Below are 13,022 nucleotides of genomic sequence, written 5' to 3'. Positions count from 1 at the left end.
AGGGACCCTGGCCCCCCCCCCCCAGGTGTTTCTATGTATAACAGCCACCTTGTACAGCAGTACTGCTGCATTTGTACAAGGTGGCTGACTTTTTCTCCTTGCCCACGTTGAATTTAACACGTACAAAATGTGTCTCATTACAGACCATTACAATGTCCCTGAGGTGTGACTTTCCTTTTTAATGACATGCAGCACCCCCCTTGGTAGCGCTGCCCGTCTTCTCACATCATTGGTTGGCTGCTTGTGCCTGTGCGTCCGCCCTGCCCGACACAACGCCCATCGTTGTCTCATATATTTTGACTGCGAGGGTGTGATTGATGGGCACGAGCAGTGCATATCTTCGCCTGTCTTCACTCATCTCCTTCCGCCTTCAGACTGTGCGGCCTCATGGCCGCGGCATGCGATAAGGGATCAGCTGATGCCGCCCAGTCTGAAGCAGGTGTAAGGACATGAGTGAGCGGCGAATATATTTACTGCGCAAGGCCATGAATCCTAGCCCTGCAGTGTGACTTTATGAAAAGACACTGCGGGTCAGGGATTCATGGCCATCGCTAACCGCAGCGGCCAACATGAAATGAGGTCATAAGACGGGCAGCGCTAACTGGCCATGGCCAAGGGCTAAAAAGAGCGCAGACTCCTGTACAGCAAATAACAATGCTCAGGAGGCTGCGCCCAGCACCAAGGCGTTATTTTTGGACACCTGTGCTGCGTCACCTTAAAAAGACAAGTCACGCCTCCAATACAGTTCTACTGTACAATGGGCAAAATTGTGTACGTCTTTCATTCTGCGTGTGCAATGAGCAAAATTCAAAGAGAAACCTTTCACTTGTGGAGCATTACTGCTGCACAAGGTGTGGCTCTTCTACTTTGTAACACCTGAGGGTGGGTTAAAGTTTAACTTTGAAATTGGTTCAATTAGGCTTCGGCCTACACTCTGCTCCTCTCCTCCTCCTGCTTACCCTTTGCTCCAACACCGCTAGTTGGGGCTCTATGAAGACAATCTTGAATAGGCAACGCATCCGGGTTCCAGCACCGCCAGCTGGTTCCGGGCAGAGCCTTTGGCTTAGGTGCCTCCTCCTGGGTATCCAAGTTCCGCCAACGCCAGGTGGTCCTTGGTAGTGCTTTTAAGCGCGGGCACCTACAGCTTAGTAGCCGGGTTCCAGCACTGTCAGCTGGTCCTCGGTGCCATTGGCTCTTGCACACTGGGGCAACGCATCCGGGTTCCAGCACCGCCAGCTGGTTCTCGGCAGTGTTTTTGTCACGGGTACTCCCTCGTGCCCAGCCTGGTTCCAGCACCGTCAGCTGTTTCCGGGTAGTGTCAAGCTCACTGAGACGCCTATGCGTTGACCCGTCGTGTTGCGGTCGGGTTAGCCAACTCCAGGGTGCCTCCAGTTTAGGAGCTTCCTATGTGGGCTGCGTGAATTGGCAGTCAAGGCTGGTTCTGTAGTGCCAGTAGGCCAAGCTCCCCCTGTAGGACTGTTGGGGTTCGGTAACTGCGGCTGCCTCGCGGCCTAGCTGTTCTCTCCTCTCCTGTGGACCTTCTGGTCCACCACCTGGTTCCAGCACCGTCAGCTGGTTCTCGGCAGTGTCTTTTGCTCTTGTACCTTCTGCTCCCCATCCTGGTTCCATTAACGTCAGCTGGTTCCGGGCAGAGCCTTTGGCTTAGGTGCCTCCTTCTGGGTATCCAAGTTCCACCAACGTCAGGTGGTCCTTGGTAGTGCTTTCAGGCACGGGTACCTCCTGCTTAGTAACCGGGTTCCAGTAACGTCAGCTGGTCCTCGGTAGTTCCATTGGCTCTTGGACCTTCGGCTACCCATCCGGGTTCCAGTACCGTCAGCTGGTTCTCGGCAGTGTCTTTTGCTCTTGTACCTTCTGCTCCCCATCCTGGTTCCAGTAACGTCAGCTGGTTCCGGGCAGAGCCTTTGGCTTAGGTGCCTCCTTCTGGGTATCCGAGTTCTGCCAACGTCAGGCGGTCCTTGGTAGTGCTTTTTAGCACGGGTACCTCCTGCTTAGTAACCGGGTTCCAGTAACGTCAGCTGGTCCTCGGTAGTTCCATAGGCTCTTGATTCTTGAACCTTCGGGTAGCCATCCGAGTTCCAGTTCCATCAGCTGGTTCTTGGCATTTTCTCAGCCTTCTTGTACCTTCTGCTACATTTCCAAGTTGAAGACCCTAAAGACGACGACCCGGAAGACCACCCCTAAGATGACGACGACACCAGAGCCGACAACCAGTGAGATGACGACGACCCTGGAGATGACGACCCTGAAGACCACCCCGATGACGCCGACGACACCGGAGACAACGACAGCGGAGACGACGACGGCGGAGACGACGACCCTGGAGACGACTACCTTGGAGACGACGACATGGAAGACCGAGAAGCAGAAGAACAAGAGGCTGCAGAACAAAGAGCAGAAGAACATTAAGCATAACACTTAATATCAGAGCAAAAGATATTATCTAAATTATATGCAGAAGAAGACTAAGCAGTGTATGGGGGTGAGTCCGTTCCTCCTCGTGGTGCCCCTGGATAAAGCCTGATGCTGCAGGCCAAACTGAACGTGGACAAATGTTACTTTTGTGACAGGCAGAACGGAAGGTGTAATCTTCAAACTTCTATAGATAACAACTACGGCAATGCCTGTCACAAATGAGAATATGATGAAGAAGCAGAATAGGAAGAATAATAGTTGAATAAAATGAATATGAAAAATGTAATCCAAAAAAATTATAGGTAGAAGATGAAGAAGAAGATGAATAAGGTGAAGAAGAAGTTGATGTCAAAGATGCTGATGATGATGAAGATGAAAGTGTGGGAAAAGTAAAAAAAAAGAAGGGGAAGGGCGTGGAATAGTGAAACATCAATATCTGACAAAATTAAAAAAAATTTACATAGTCAATATCTTTGTCACTCCGAACGTCTTTAAAAAAAAAAAAATCATGCTATTCTATTTGATTGGGCTAAACCTCTATGCCTTTAATGTCTCCGCCACCTCCCCAAATACATCCTGCATTATTCGTAGTTGTTTTTCTTCATGTAGAATGAACCTACAAGGAAAGAAAGGGTTTATTTTAATTCCGATATTTTGGTCCCATTGACTTGCATTGGGATCGGGTATCGGTATCGGCGATATCCGATATTTTTTGAATATCGGCCGATCCAATCCGATACCGATATTTTCCGATATCGGAAGGTATCGCTCAACACTACTCATCACTAATTTTTACCTCTTAAATTGTATTTCCTGGATTTAGATATTGATGATTTGTCCTTAGGATAAGTCATCAATATGAAATTGCTGGGGTTCTGATAAGCTGTTTGAATGTCCCATGACGGCAGGAAATAAACCATGTATGGAACCACGACCCCCCACAGCGCCATATACTGTGTAGTGGTCGTACTGTTAGCGAATATTACATTACCTTCTATGGGATCTTAGCTGCAATGCCTGAGAAGGGCCATTGCACAGTGTATGGAGTTGTGATGTATAGATGTCATACTTTTTTTTTTTTGCCACTGTGGAATTCACAGCTGATTAATGAGGTTGCTGAGAGTAAGACAACTAAAATCTTATATCTATTACTTAAGTCGTGGAAACTCCTTTAATACATGTATGCTGTCGTGATTATATTGCCTTCATAATCATAAATGTAAAATGGTCTTGTGGTTAGGGAGAATCTGAATGTTCGGATGCAGTAGGAATAATATGACTTAATTGAACATTACTCTTGTAATAACTTAATAATCTGCAAAAATGCAAATTGAAAAAAAAGGGAACCGTCATGGGATGAAATATTAGGCCTTGTTATTGCTTTAATTTTTTTTTATTAGCCATTCATTATCAGTAGTGATGAGCGAGTGTACTCGTTGCTTGGATGGTCTCTGAGTATTTGTTAGTGTTCGGAGATTTAGTTTTCATCTCGGCAGCTGAATCTAATTAATTCATTAGATTCAGCTAATTTTTGCAGTAAGACTCTCTAGGTAAAAAAAAAACTACACAAAATAGCTTTTCCCAGGGTTATAGCAAGGATGCTTTTACAGTTTTTGCCTCCACATAAAAGTTCATCCAAAGCCCACTAAAGGCCCCGTCACACATAGCGACGCTGCAGCGATACCGACAACGATCCGGATCGCTGCAGCGTCGCTGTTTGGTCGCTGGAGAGCTGTCACACAGACAGCTCTCCAGCGACCAACGATCCCGAGGTCCCCGGTAACCAGGGTAAACATCAGGTTACTAAGCGCAGGGCCGCGCTTAGTAACCCGATGTTTACCCTGGTTACCATACTAAAAGTAAAAAAACAAACACTACATACTTACCTACCGCTGTCTGTCCTCCAGCGCTGTGCTCTGCACTCCTCCTGCACTGGCTGTGAGCGTCGGTCGGCCAGAAAGCAGAGCGGTGACGTCACCGCTCTGCTTTCCGGCCGCTGTGCTCACACAGACAGTACAGGAGGAGTGCAGAGCACAGCGCCGGGGGACAGACAGCGGTAGGTAAGTATGTACTGTTTGTTTTTTTTACTTTTAGGATGGTAACCAGGGTAAACATCGGGTTACTAAGCGCGGCCCTGCGCTTAGTAACCCGATGTTTACCCTGGTTACCAGCGAAGACATCGCTGAATCGGCGTCACACACGCCGATTCAGCGATGTCAGCGGGACCTCAACGATCAAAAAATGGCCCAGGCCATTCCGACACGACCAGCGATCTCACAGCAGGGGCCTGATCGCTGGTACGTGTCACACATAGCGAGATCGCTAATGAGATCGCTGTTGCGTCACAAAACTTGTGACTCAGCAGCGATCTCGCTAGCGATCTCGCTATGTGTGACGGGGCCTTTATCCACAGGGCACACAATGTAATCAATCTGAGTAGCTTTTCCACATGCATATGGTTGACAAAAACGGATCACTAAATTATTGGGGTTCAACAGCAAAAATTAAAGCAGCCAAGACCAGGTCAGTAGTGTCCTATATAGAATAAATGGCACAAATTATATGCAACCTATTGTGACCCCAAACCCCAGAGATACTAAAAAGGTTCCACTATAGCACTTTGCGGACCCTTGGCTGAGGCAACAATAGTGGAACTTTTATGACCTAGTCTGCATCGCAGATAAGTGCAGGCACTATTTGCCATTAAAACTAGCTCTGACTCATCTGCTAAACAGACAAGGCTCGTGCATGCCTAGATTTTTTAAACTTGGACCATCGGTACAGTAGTACGTTGACTTTTATTGCTGTCTGAAGCTGCAGATCTTCATTAGGAGTAGTGTGCCACACCTAGATATTATGCATCTGTCCAGGCAGGCATGGGCTAGTGCATCGCGGTCATTGCCACTCACCTCCTAATACGGAAGTGAGTAAATAAAGTTAATAAACCTTTTAAGACAAGTGCTGTACAGATCTGAAAGAGAATAAGGCTTCTGTGCACATGGAGGTTTTTGAGGCGGTTAAAAACGACAAATATTCTAGTCTAAATGGGTAGACAGTAGTGATCAGAGCCAGCTCCAGTTGCACCTGTTGGAACCAGCGGCCAGCCATGTAAACCCGCTCTATGGACCTGCGCCTTACCTAAGACTTATGGAGTTAAAGAAAATTACAGGATTAGAAAAATATGGCTGCTTTCTTTTAAAAACAGTGCTACGCGTCCATGGGATGTATGAGATCCGGCCACACATGGGCAGATGTATAACGGTTTTTCGCACGGCCCCTTTAACACCCCCCTAACCGACAAATGTAGGCAGTCTTGGGGAATAGTTTTCCTTTAGGATAATTCTGCCGGTTTCCTTGTAGTCCTCTATAAAAATAGAATTGTCATATCTCCATAAATTCCGCTCCGTTATACTCACATTTGTTGGCCTTCAGTTCACTTTCATCAAATGAAACGGGATCCAAGTAATCGTAGTAATATTCATATTCTGTGTGATTAGCCGCGTCGCCCACCCGACCGTCCATCACTGCATCGTTCCTATAGCCCCGTCTTTATTATAGACTGTCGTCCTGATCTCCGGTGGATGAGACTGGATTTGTCTTCGGTTTATGTCATCCCTATAAAAACTGTATTTTTTTAATAACTTCTGCCTTTTTTTTTGTTGCTCTTGACCGGTTGTTTGCTTCGCCTATTCCCTTACGCCAACCCTCCCCCCATTACTGATAAAAATCTTACGCAAACACACAGGGAACGGGTCAATGTTATATGGGAAATGAGAGAGTACACAGTGAACTCCGAGCAAGTACGTGCACGGGAATATGCCGATATCCACATGCTGCCGTCGTGTGGATGAAGGAAGTGGGCAGCAGATATTTTAATCCTGAAAGCGACAGATCGTCTGTGGTTTAAAAAAGATAATTTATGCAGAAGAGACAGGAATATTCAATAAGGGCAATATGGATACAGAGAATCTGCTGTTCTTGGAAATCCTAATCTCAGTCGCATCACAAACTCTTGAAAATTTTGAATGGGTACAATCCATGCAAATTAGCCACTAACTTCCCCCGCATATCCCCCATATATATATAATTGTCTAAGGGGTACTTCCGTCTATCTGCAACTTCAGTCACGGAAATTCCGCATCGCTGATTGGTCTCGCCAGCTGCCTGTCCTGGCTGCCGCAACCAATCAGCGACGGGCACAGTCCGGCCGAGAATTAGTCCCTCTCTACTTCCGTCCAGTCAGTTCCCGCCGCCCGCTCCATACTCCCCGCAGTTAGCGCTCACACAGGGTTAATGACAGCGTTAATGGACCGCGTTATGCCCCAGGTAACTCACTCCGTTAACGCTGCTATTAACCCTGTGTGACCAACTTTTTACTATTGATGCTGCCTATGCGGCATCAATAGTAAAAAGATCTAATGTTAAAAATAATTAAAAAAACAAAAAAACTGCTATTCTCACCTTCCATCGTCCGCCGAGGCGCGCGCGCGGCTGCCGCAAGCTTCTGTTCCCAGGGATACATTGCGAAATTACCCAGAAGACTTAGCGGTCTCGTGAGACCGCTAAGTCATCTGGGTAGAGACCGCCAAGTCATCTGGGTAATTTCGCAATGCATCCTATTTTTTATTTTAATTATTTTTTTAACAGGGATATGGTGCCCACACTGCTATATACTACGTGGGCTGTGTTATATACTGCGTGGCTGCTATATACTACATGGCCAGTGTTAGATACTGCGTGGGCTGTGCTATATATTATGTGGGCAGTGTTATATACTGCGTGGCTGCTATATACTACATGGCCAGTGTTAGATACTGCGTGGGCTGTGCTATATATTATGTGGGCAGTGTTATATACTGCGTGGCTGCTATATACTACATGGCCAGTGTTAGATACTGCGTGGGCTGTGCTATATATTATGTGGGCAGTGTTATATACTGCGTGGCTGCTATATACTACATGGCCAGTGTTAGATACTGCGTGGGCTGTGCTATATATTACGTGGGCAGTGTTATATACTGCGTGGCCTGTGTTATATAGTACGTGCCTGCTATATACTACGTGGGCAGTGTTATATACTACGTGGCCAATGTTATATGCTGCGTGGGCTGTGTTATATACTGTTTGGTACATGGCCTGTGCTGTATACTATGTAGCTGCTATATACATCTACTATATAATTGTCTAAGGGTCACTTCCGTCTGTCTTTCTGTCTGTCACGGATATTCATTGGCCGTGGCCTCTGTCTGTCATGGAATCCAAGTCGCTGATTGGTCTTGCCAGCTGCCTGTCATGGCTGCCGTGACCAATCAGCGACGGCCGATTAGTCCCTCCCTACTCCCCTGCCATCAGTGCCCGCTCCATACTCCCCGCAGTCACCGCTCACACAGGGTTAATGCCAGCGGTAACGGACTGCATTATGCCGTGGGTAACTCACTCCGTTACCGCCACTATTAACCCTGTGTGACCAAGTTTTTACTACTGATGCTGCCTATGCAGCGTCAATAGTAAAAACATCTAATGTAAAAAATAATTTAAAAAAATAAAAAATCATTATATACTCACCTTCCGCCGCCTTTCCCGCTCCTGGCTACGCTCCGGTGACCGCTCCATGCAAGCGGCAGGTTCCGGTGGTATGGGAGAAGGACCTGCCATGACGTCACGGTCATGTGACAGCGATGTCATCACAGGCCCTGCACGAGAAGGACTTGCCATGACGTCACAGTCGTGACCGCGACATCATCACAGGCCCTGCGCGAGAATGACCTGCCATGACATCACGGTCATGTGACTGCGACGTCATCACAGGGCCTGTGCGAGAAGGACCTGCCATGACGTCACGGTCATGTGACCGCGACGTCATCACAGGTCCTGCGCGAGAAAGACCTGCCATGACGTCACGGTCATGTGATCGAACTACAAGTGGCCCTCGGAAGGTGAGTATACGTTTATTTTTATTTTAACCTGTGACATACGAGGATGGGCAATATACTACGTGGCTCTGTGCTGTATACTACGTGACTGGGCAATATACTACGTGGCTGGGCAATATACTACGTGGCTCTGTGCTGTATACTACGTGACTGGGCAATATACTACGTCGCTGTGCAATATACTACGTGGCACTGTGCTGTATACTACGTCACTGGGCAATATACTACGTCACTGGGCAATATACTACGTCACTGGGCAATATACTATGTCACTGGGCAATATACTATGTGATTGCAATATACTACGTGGTTGGGCAATATACTACGTGGCTGGGCAATATACTACGTGGCTGTGCAATATACTACGTGGCACTGCAGTATACTACGTCACTGGGCAATACACTACGTCACTGGGCAATATACTACGTGTCTGGGCAATATACTACGTGGCTGGGCAATATACTACGTGACTTTGCAATATACTACATGACTTTGCAATATACTACGTGACTGGGCAATATACTACGTCGCTGGGCAATATACTACGTGGCTGGGCAATACACTACGTGGCTGGGCAATACACTACGTGGCTGGGCAATACACTACGTGGCTGGGCAATATACTACGTGGCTGGGCAATATACTACATGGCTGGGCAATACACTATGTGGCTGGGCAATATACTACGTGGACATACATATTCTAGAATACTCGATGCGTTAGAATCGGGCCACCATCTAGTACCTGTTATAAACCTCCCATGTAATACTCACACTCGGCAGTTCCCTCCTCATCCCCACTCCATAGACTTCAATAGGCAGCTATGATCTGATCCCCCATTGACCTTGCAGTCCTCTTGTTTTTCAGCAAGATAGATTTTAGTATTTCTGAATGTAAAGTTCGAGTGGCACCAGGGAAAAGAAGTGGTGGCTCCTAAGTGGAGGAAGAAGCAGATTTCTCTGATGAGATCTATTGCAAAGGGTTTTTTTTTCTAGCTGCTTGTACTATTGATTTATGCAAGGTTTGTTGAAATGACAGTGACCAGTTAAAGAAAAAAGTTTTAAGAGAACCTAACACCAGTTTTTCAGATTATAAACTAAAGCCACCGCTTTTGTAATTGATTCATCAATCTGTATATTTTGCTGAAAAACAAGAAGATTGATAGGTCAGTAAGGGATCAAATTATAGCTGAGGGAATGAGGAGGAAACTGCAGAGTGTGTGAGTGAGGCAGACACACACAGGCCATGCTGGTGCTTTCTATTAATTTATTTCACTGCAGTGATAGATTCACAGATACACTGCTCAGTACTGCTGTAAAATTTCCTTGCTGCTGCTTCAGAAAATGTGCTACATAGTCAGGGGAGCAGGAATCCCTCATGTCTGTGTGTGCTGGGTATGAGAAACATCATAACAGCTAGTCTCCATCTGAGAGCTCAAAGTCAAATGAAAATTAAAGAGAGAACCTGCAGAGGGGAAAACTTATGAAGTACAGAATAAAAGTTATATAAAGGCCAGAAAGTGTTATTTCTCATATATAAACAACCTCCCTGCCTAATTCTTTCAAACACTGTGTGCATGTGTACCTAGAAGTGATGCTGTTAGGAAGGCAAAGGGCGGTCACACCAAATATAGATGTCAGTAAGATCTTTAAATGAGAAGGTGTCCAAACTTTTGGTCTGTACTTATATACAGTACAGACCAAAAGTTTGGACACACCTCATTTAAAGATTTTTCTGTATTTTCATGACTATGAAAATTGTACATTCACACTGAAGGCATCAAAACTATGAATTAACACATGTGGAATTATATACTTAACAAAAAAGTGTGAAACAACTGAAATTATGTCTTATATTCTAGATTCTTCAAAGTAGCCACCTTTTGCTTTGATGACTGTTTTGCACACTAACCTTGTGTCAAAAAACAGCAGCTATGGGTTTTTAAGCAGCTGGCTAGCGCTCTGAAAATGGTGGAGGTGCACAAAGCAGGAGAAGACTATTAGAAGATAGCAAAGCATTTTCAAGTTGCCCTTTCCTCAGTTTGAAATTTAATTAAGAAATGGCAGTTAACAGGAACAGTGGAGGTCAAGATAAGGTCTAGCAGACCAAACAAAATTTCAGTGACAGCTGCTTGTAGGTTTACTAGATAAAATAGAACACCCGCTTGACTGCAAAAGACCTACAGAAAGATTTAGCAGACTCTGGAGTTGTACATTGTTCTACTGTTCAGAGACACCTGCAAAAATATCTCTTTCATGGAACAGTTTTGAGAAGAAATCCTCTCCTGCATCCTCACCATAAAATTCAGCATTAGAAGTATGCAAAGGAACATCAAAACAAGCTGTGGAATCACGAGCGTCAGTGTATGCTCTGTTTCACTAGCTGAAACCGCATGGACCATGGATCATCCCACCGAATATCCATTCTCCTTTCCTGACTCGCTGGGATGAGAGCAGCTGTTACTTGTTACCCTGTTTCCAGGGCTGACTACTCCACCTGTGACATGCACACAGAGAGGAGGTAACGACAAGCTTAGGAAGATGACAGTCCATTGATGTACAGGGCCAGTTGACCAGAGGGTCACAACCTGGCTTCCACAAACATATCCAGGGGGTTCAGGCAACCTGTGAGTCCAAATCCTGACTACCCCAAACATCCATGGATTTACGATAGTTAATGGAGCAGATCTGTATTCTTCCAGCCTGGGCTGTGGTCCCCTAAGCTGGCATCCTGTAGAATGACAAATCGGTATCCCTCATGATGGAGCCATGATTTCTTGGCTGCTGTCCTGTGGAGAGTCTCTGGTTCTTTGGATGTCTGAATGTCGTGGCTGAATATCTCTGTTTCATGTAAGAGGCATATAACCTCTTTTTATATGACTGTTCTTCATCCAGTATTCACAGGTAAAGGAGAAGAATGGTGATAAGACAAAATTGCATTGTTTAATTATGTAATCTATTTGCATAGTTTTCCTCTATTCTGCATGTTAATAAACTGGTTAACGTGGACAATGTGTAATCAACATATAATAATAATCTTTATTTTATACAGCGCTAACATATTCTGCAGCTCTTTATAGTTTTGCACACATTATCATCGTGGTCCCCGATGGGGCTCACAATCTAAATTCCCTATCAGTATGTCTTTTGAATGTGGGAGGAAACCGGAGAACCCGGAGGAAACCCACACAAACACGGGGAGAACATACAAACTCCTTGCAGATGTTGTCCTGGGTGGGATTAGAACCCAGGACTCCAGTGCTGCAATGCTAACCACTGAGCCACCGTGCTGCCCCATACATATCAGCAAACATCATTGTTCCATGACCCTATATCACTAGTCATCCAGGATAAGAGCACAATATGTTAAAACAAATTGTCAACTTACAAGTCAATATTACAGGTTTACATTAACAAAAGTCATTTTTCTTGACCAACCAGAAAGAAAAATAAATTTCTCTGCAGCTTGAAATATGCACTTGGTTTTCTTAAGCGTGGCATAAACCAAGGGTCAAGCACAAAATAAACACAGCCATCTGGGCAAAACAGCAAAGTAAAAGAAAACAGTAACTCTAGGTACAGTTTTTGTAGTAGCGGGGCAGCCCACTCAAGGTTCAGGCATAAATCACAGCACAAAACCACTTCTCTGGAGTGTTCCTTTCCAGACCCACAACACAACTGCCTTGGGAAGCCAAGTACTTAAGCCCCAGACCATGTGACTCTTCCATCATGTGACTGATCACATGATTGTGACATCACAGGTCCTGTCAGGACTCTGCAGGTGGAGATAAGGTGGACATTCTCCCACCCGCTCTATGAGTGTCCACATAAAACCAGCCTATAAATGCAACTTTAACTTAACCATCACAACTACTGTGCTGGAGGAAAATTCTCTGGTTTCACATCACTGACGCCATTAAGCGCAGTGACACATTTCTCCTTTCCATTACTTTACCAAGGACTTTGTCACAATATTTTTTTTTTTTGCCTAAAATAAAAATTTGTTAATTTTAGTCCTATTGGAGATCATTTAATCTTCAACTTGCTTATATATTCACAATAACCGTAATTTTGACCAGGGGGTGCCCAAACTTGTACATGCCACTCTCTATATATGTACATGTGTAATATATATATACAGCTCTGACAAAAATCTGATCACTGCAAAATTTTAAGTTTGTCTGATTTTTCTCTGTATAGGTATATTTTTGAGTAAAACGTAAATTGTTCTTTTATTCTATAAACTACTGACAACATGTCTCCGAAGTTCCAAGCAATAAATTTTGTATTTATTTTCTGAAAATGAGAAATGGTCAAAATAACAAAAATATGCATTGTTTTTTTCTAGCTTTACATGACTTGAGTCCTGCCTCTAGGAGCCTGCTACAAACTGTTCTTGCCGTGCACTTCACCCCAGCTGCCATTCCTTTTGTAGGTCAGTTGATGTCATTCTGCGGTTGCTGAGTGACATTCGAATTAGATGACGGCCATCCCAGTCAGTGGAGAGTCGTTTTCGCCCTCTGCCGGTCTATAACTTCGTTGTCCCCAATATCTGCAGCTTGAACTTGTTGTAATGGACTGCCGTCTTAGAAATGTTAAGGATGGAGGCAACATGACGCTCACTGTGTCCCTCTGCTAGTAAAGCCAGAATTGAGACT

At 45.2% G+C, this 13,022-nt stretch overlaps 1 protein-coding gene across 2 annotated transcripts in view; it reads right to left on the bottom strand.

Moving 5' to 3' along the window:
• Positions 1-13,022, bottom strand: part of MRAP (melanocortin 2 receptor accessory protein) — a 77,495-nt gene that overhangs the window by 15,042 nt on the left and 49,431 nt on the right. The window contains exon 1 of one of the 2 annotated variants that reach the window (XM_069760843.1): positions 5,850-6,152. The exons of the other annotated variant lie outside the window; for it this stretch is intronic. Coding sequence (XP_069616944.1) covers positions 5,850-5,955 — 106 coding nt within the window. The 5' untranslated portion in view covers positions 5,956-6,152. Of the gene's footprint in view, positions 1-5,849; positions 6,153-13,022 lie in introns of those variants that run through there. 2 annotated transcript variants of the gene reach the window in all.

The sequence above is a fragment of the Ranitomeya imitator genome, chromosome 3 (genome assembly GCF_032444005.1).
Source record: "Ranitomeya imitator isolate aRanImi1 chromosome 3, aRanImi1.pri, whole genome shotgun sequence".
Lineage (NCBI taxonomy): Eukaryota > Metazoa > Chordata > Amphibia > Anura > Dendrobatidae > Ranitomeya > Ranitomeya imitator.
This window is presented reverse-complemented; position numbering and strand designations above follow the sequence as displayed.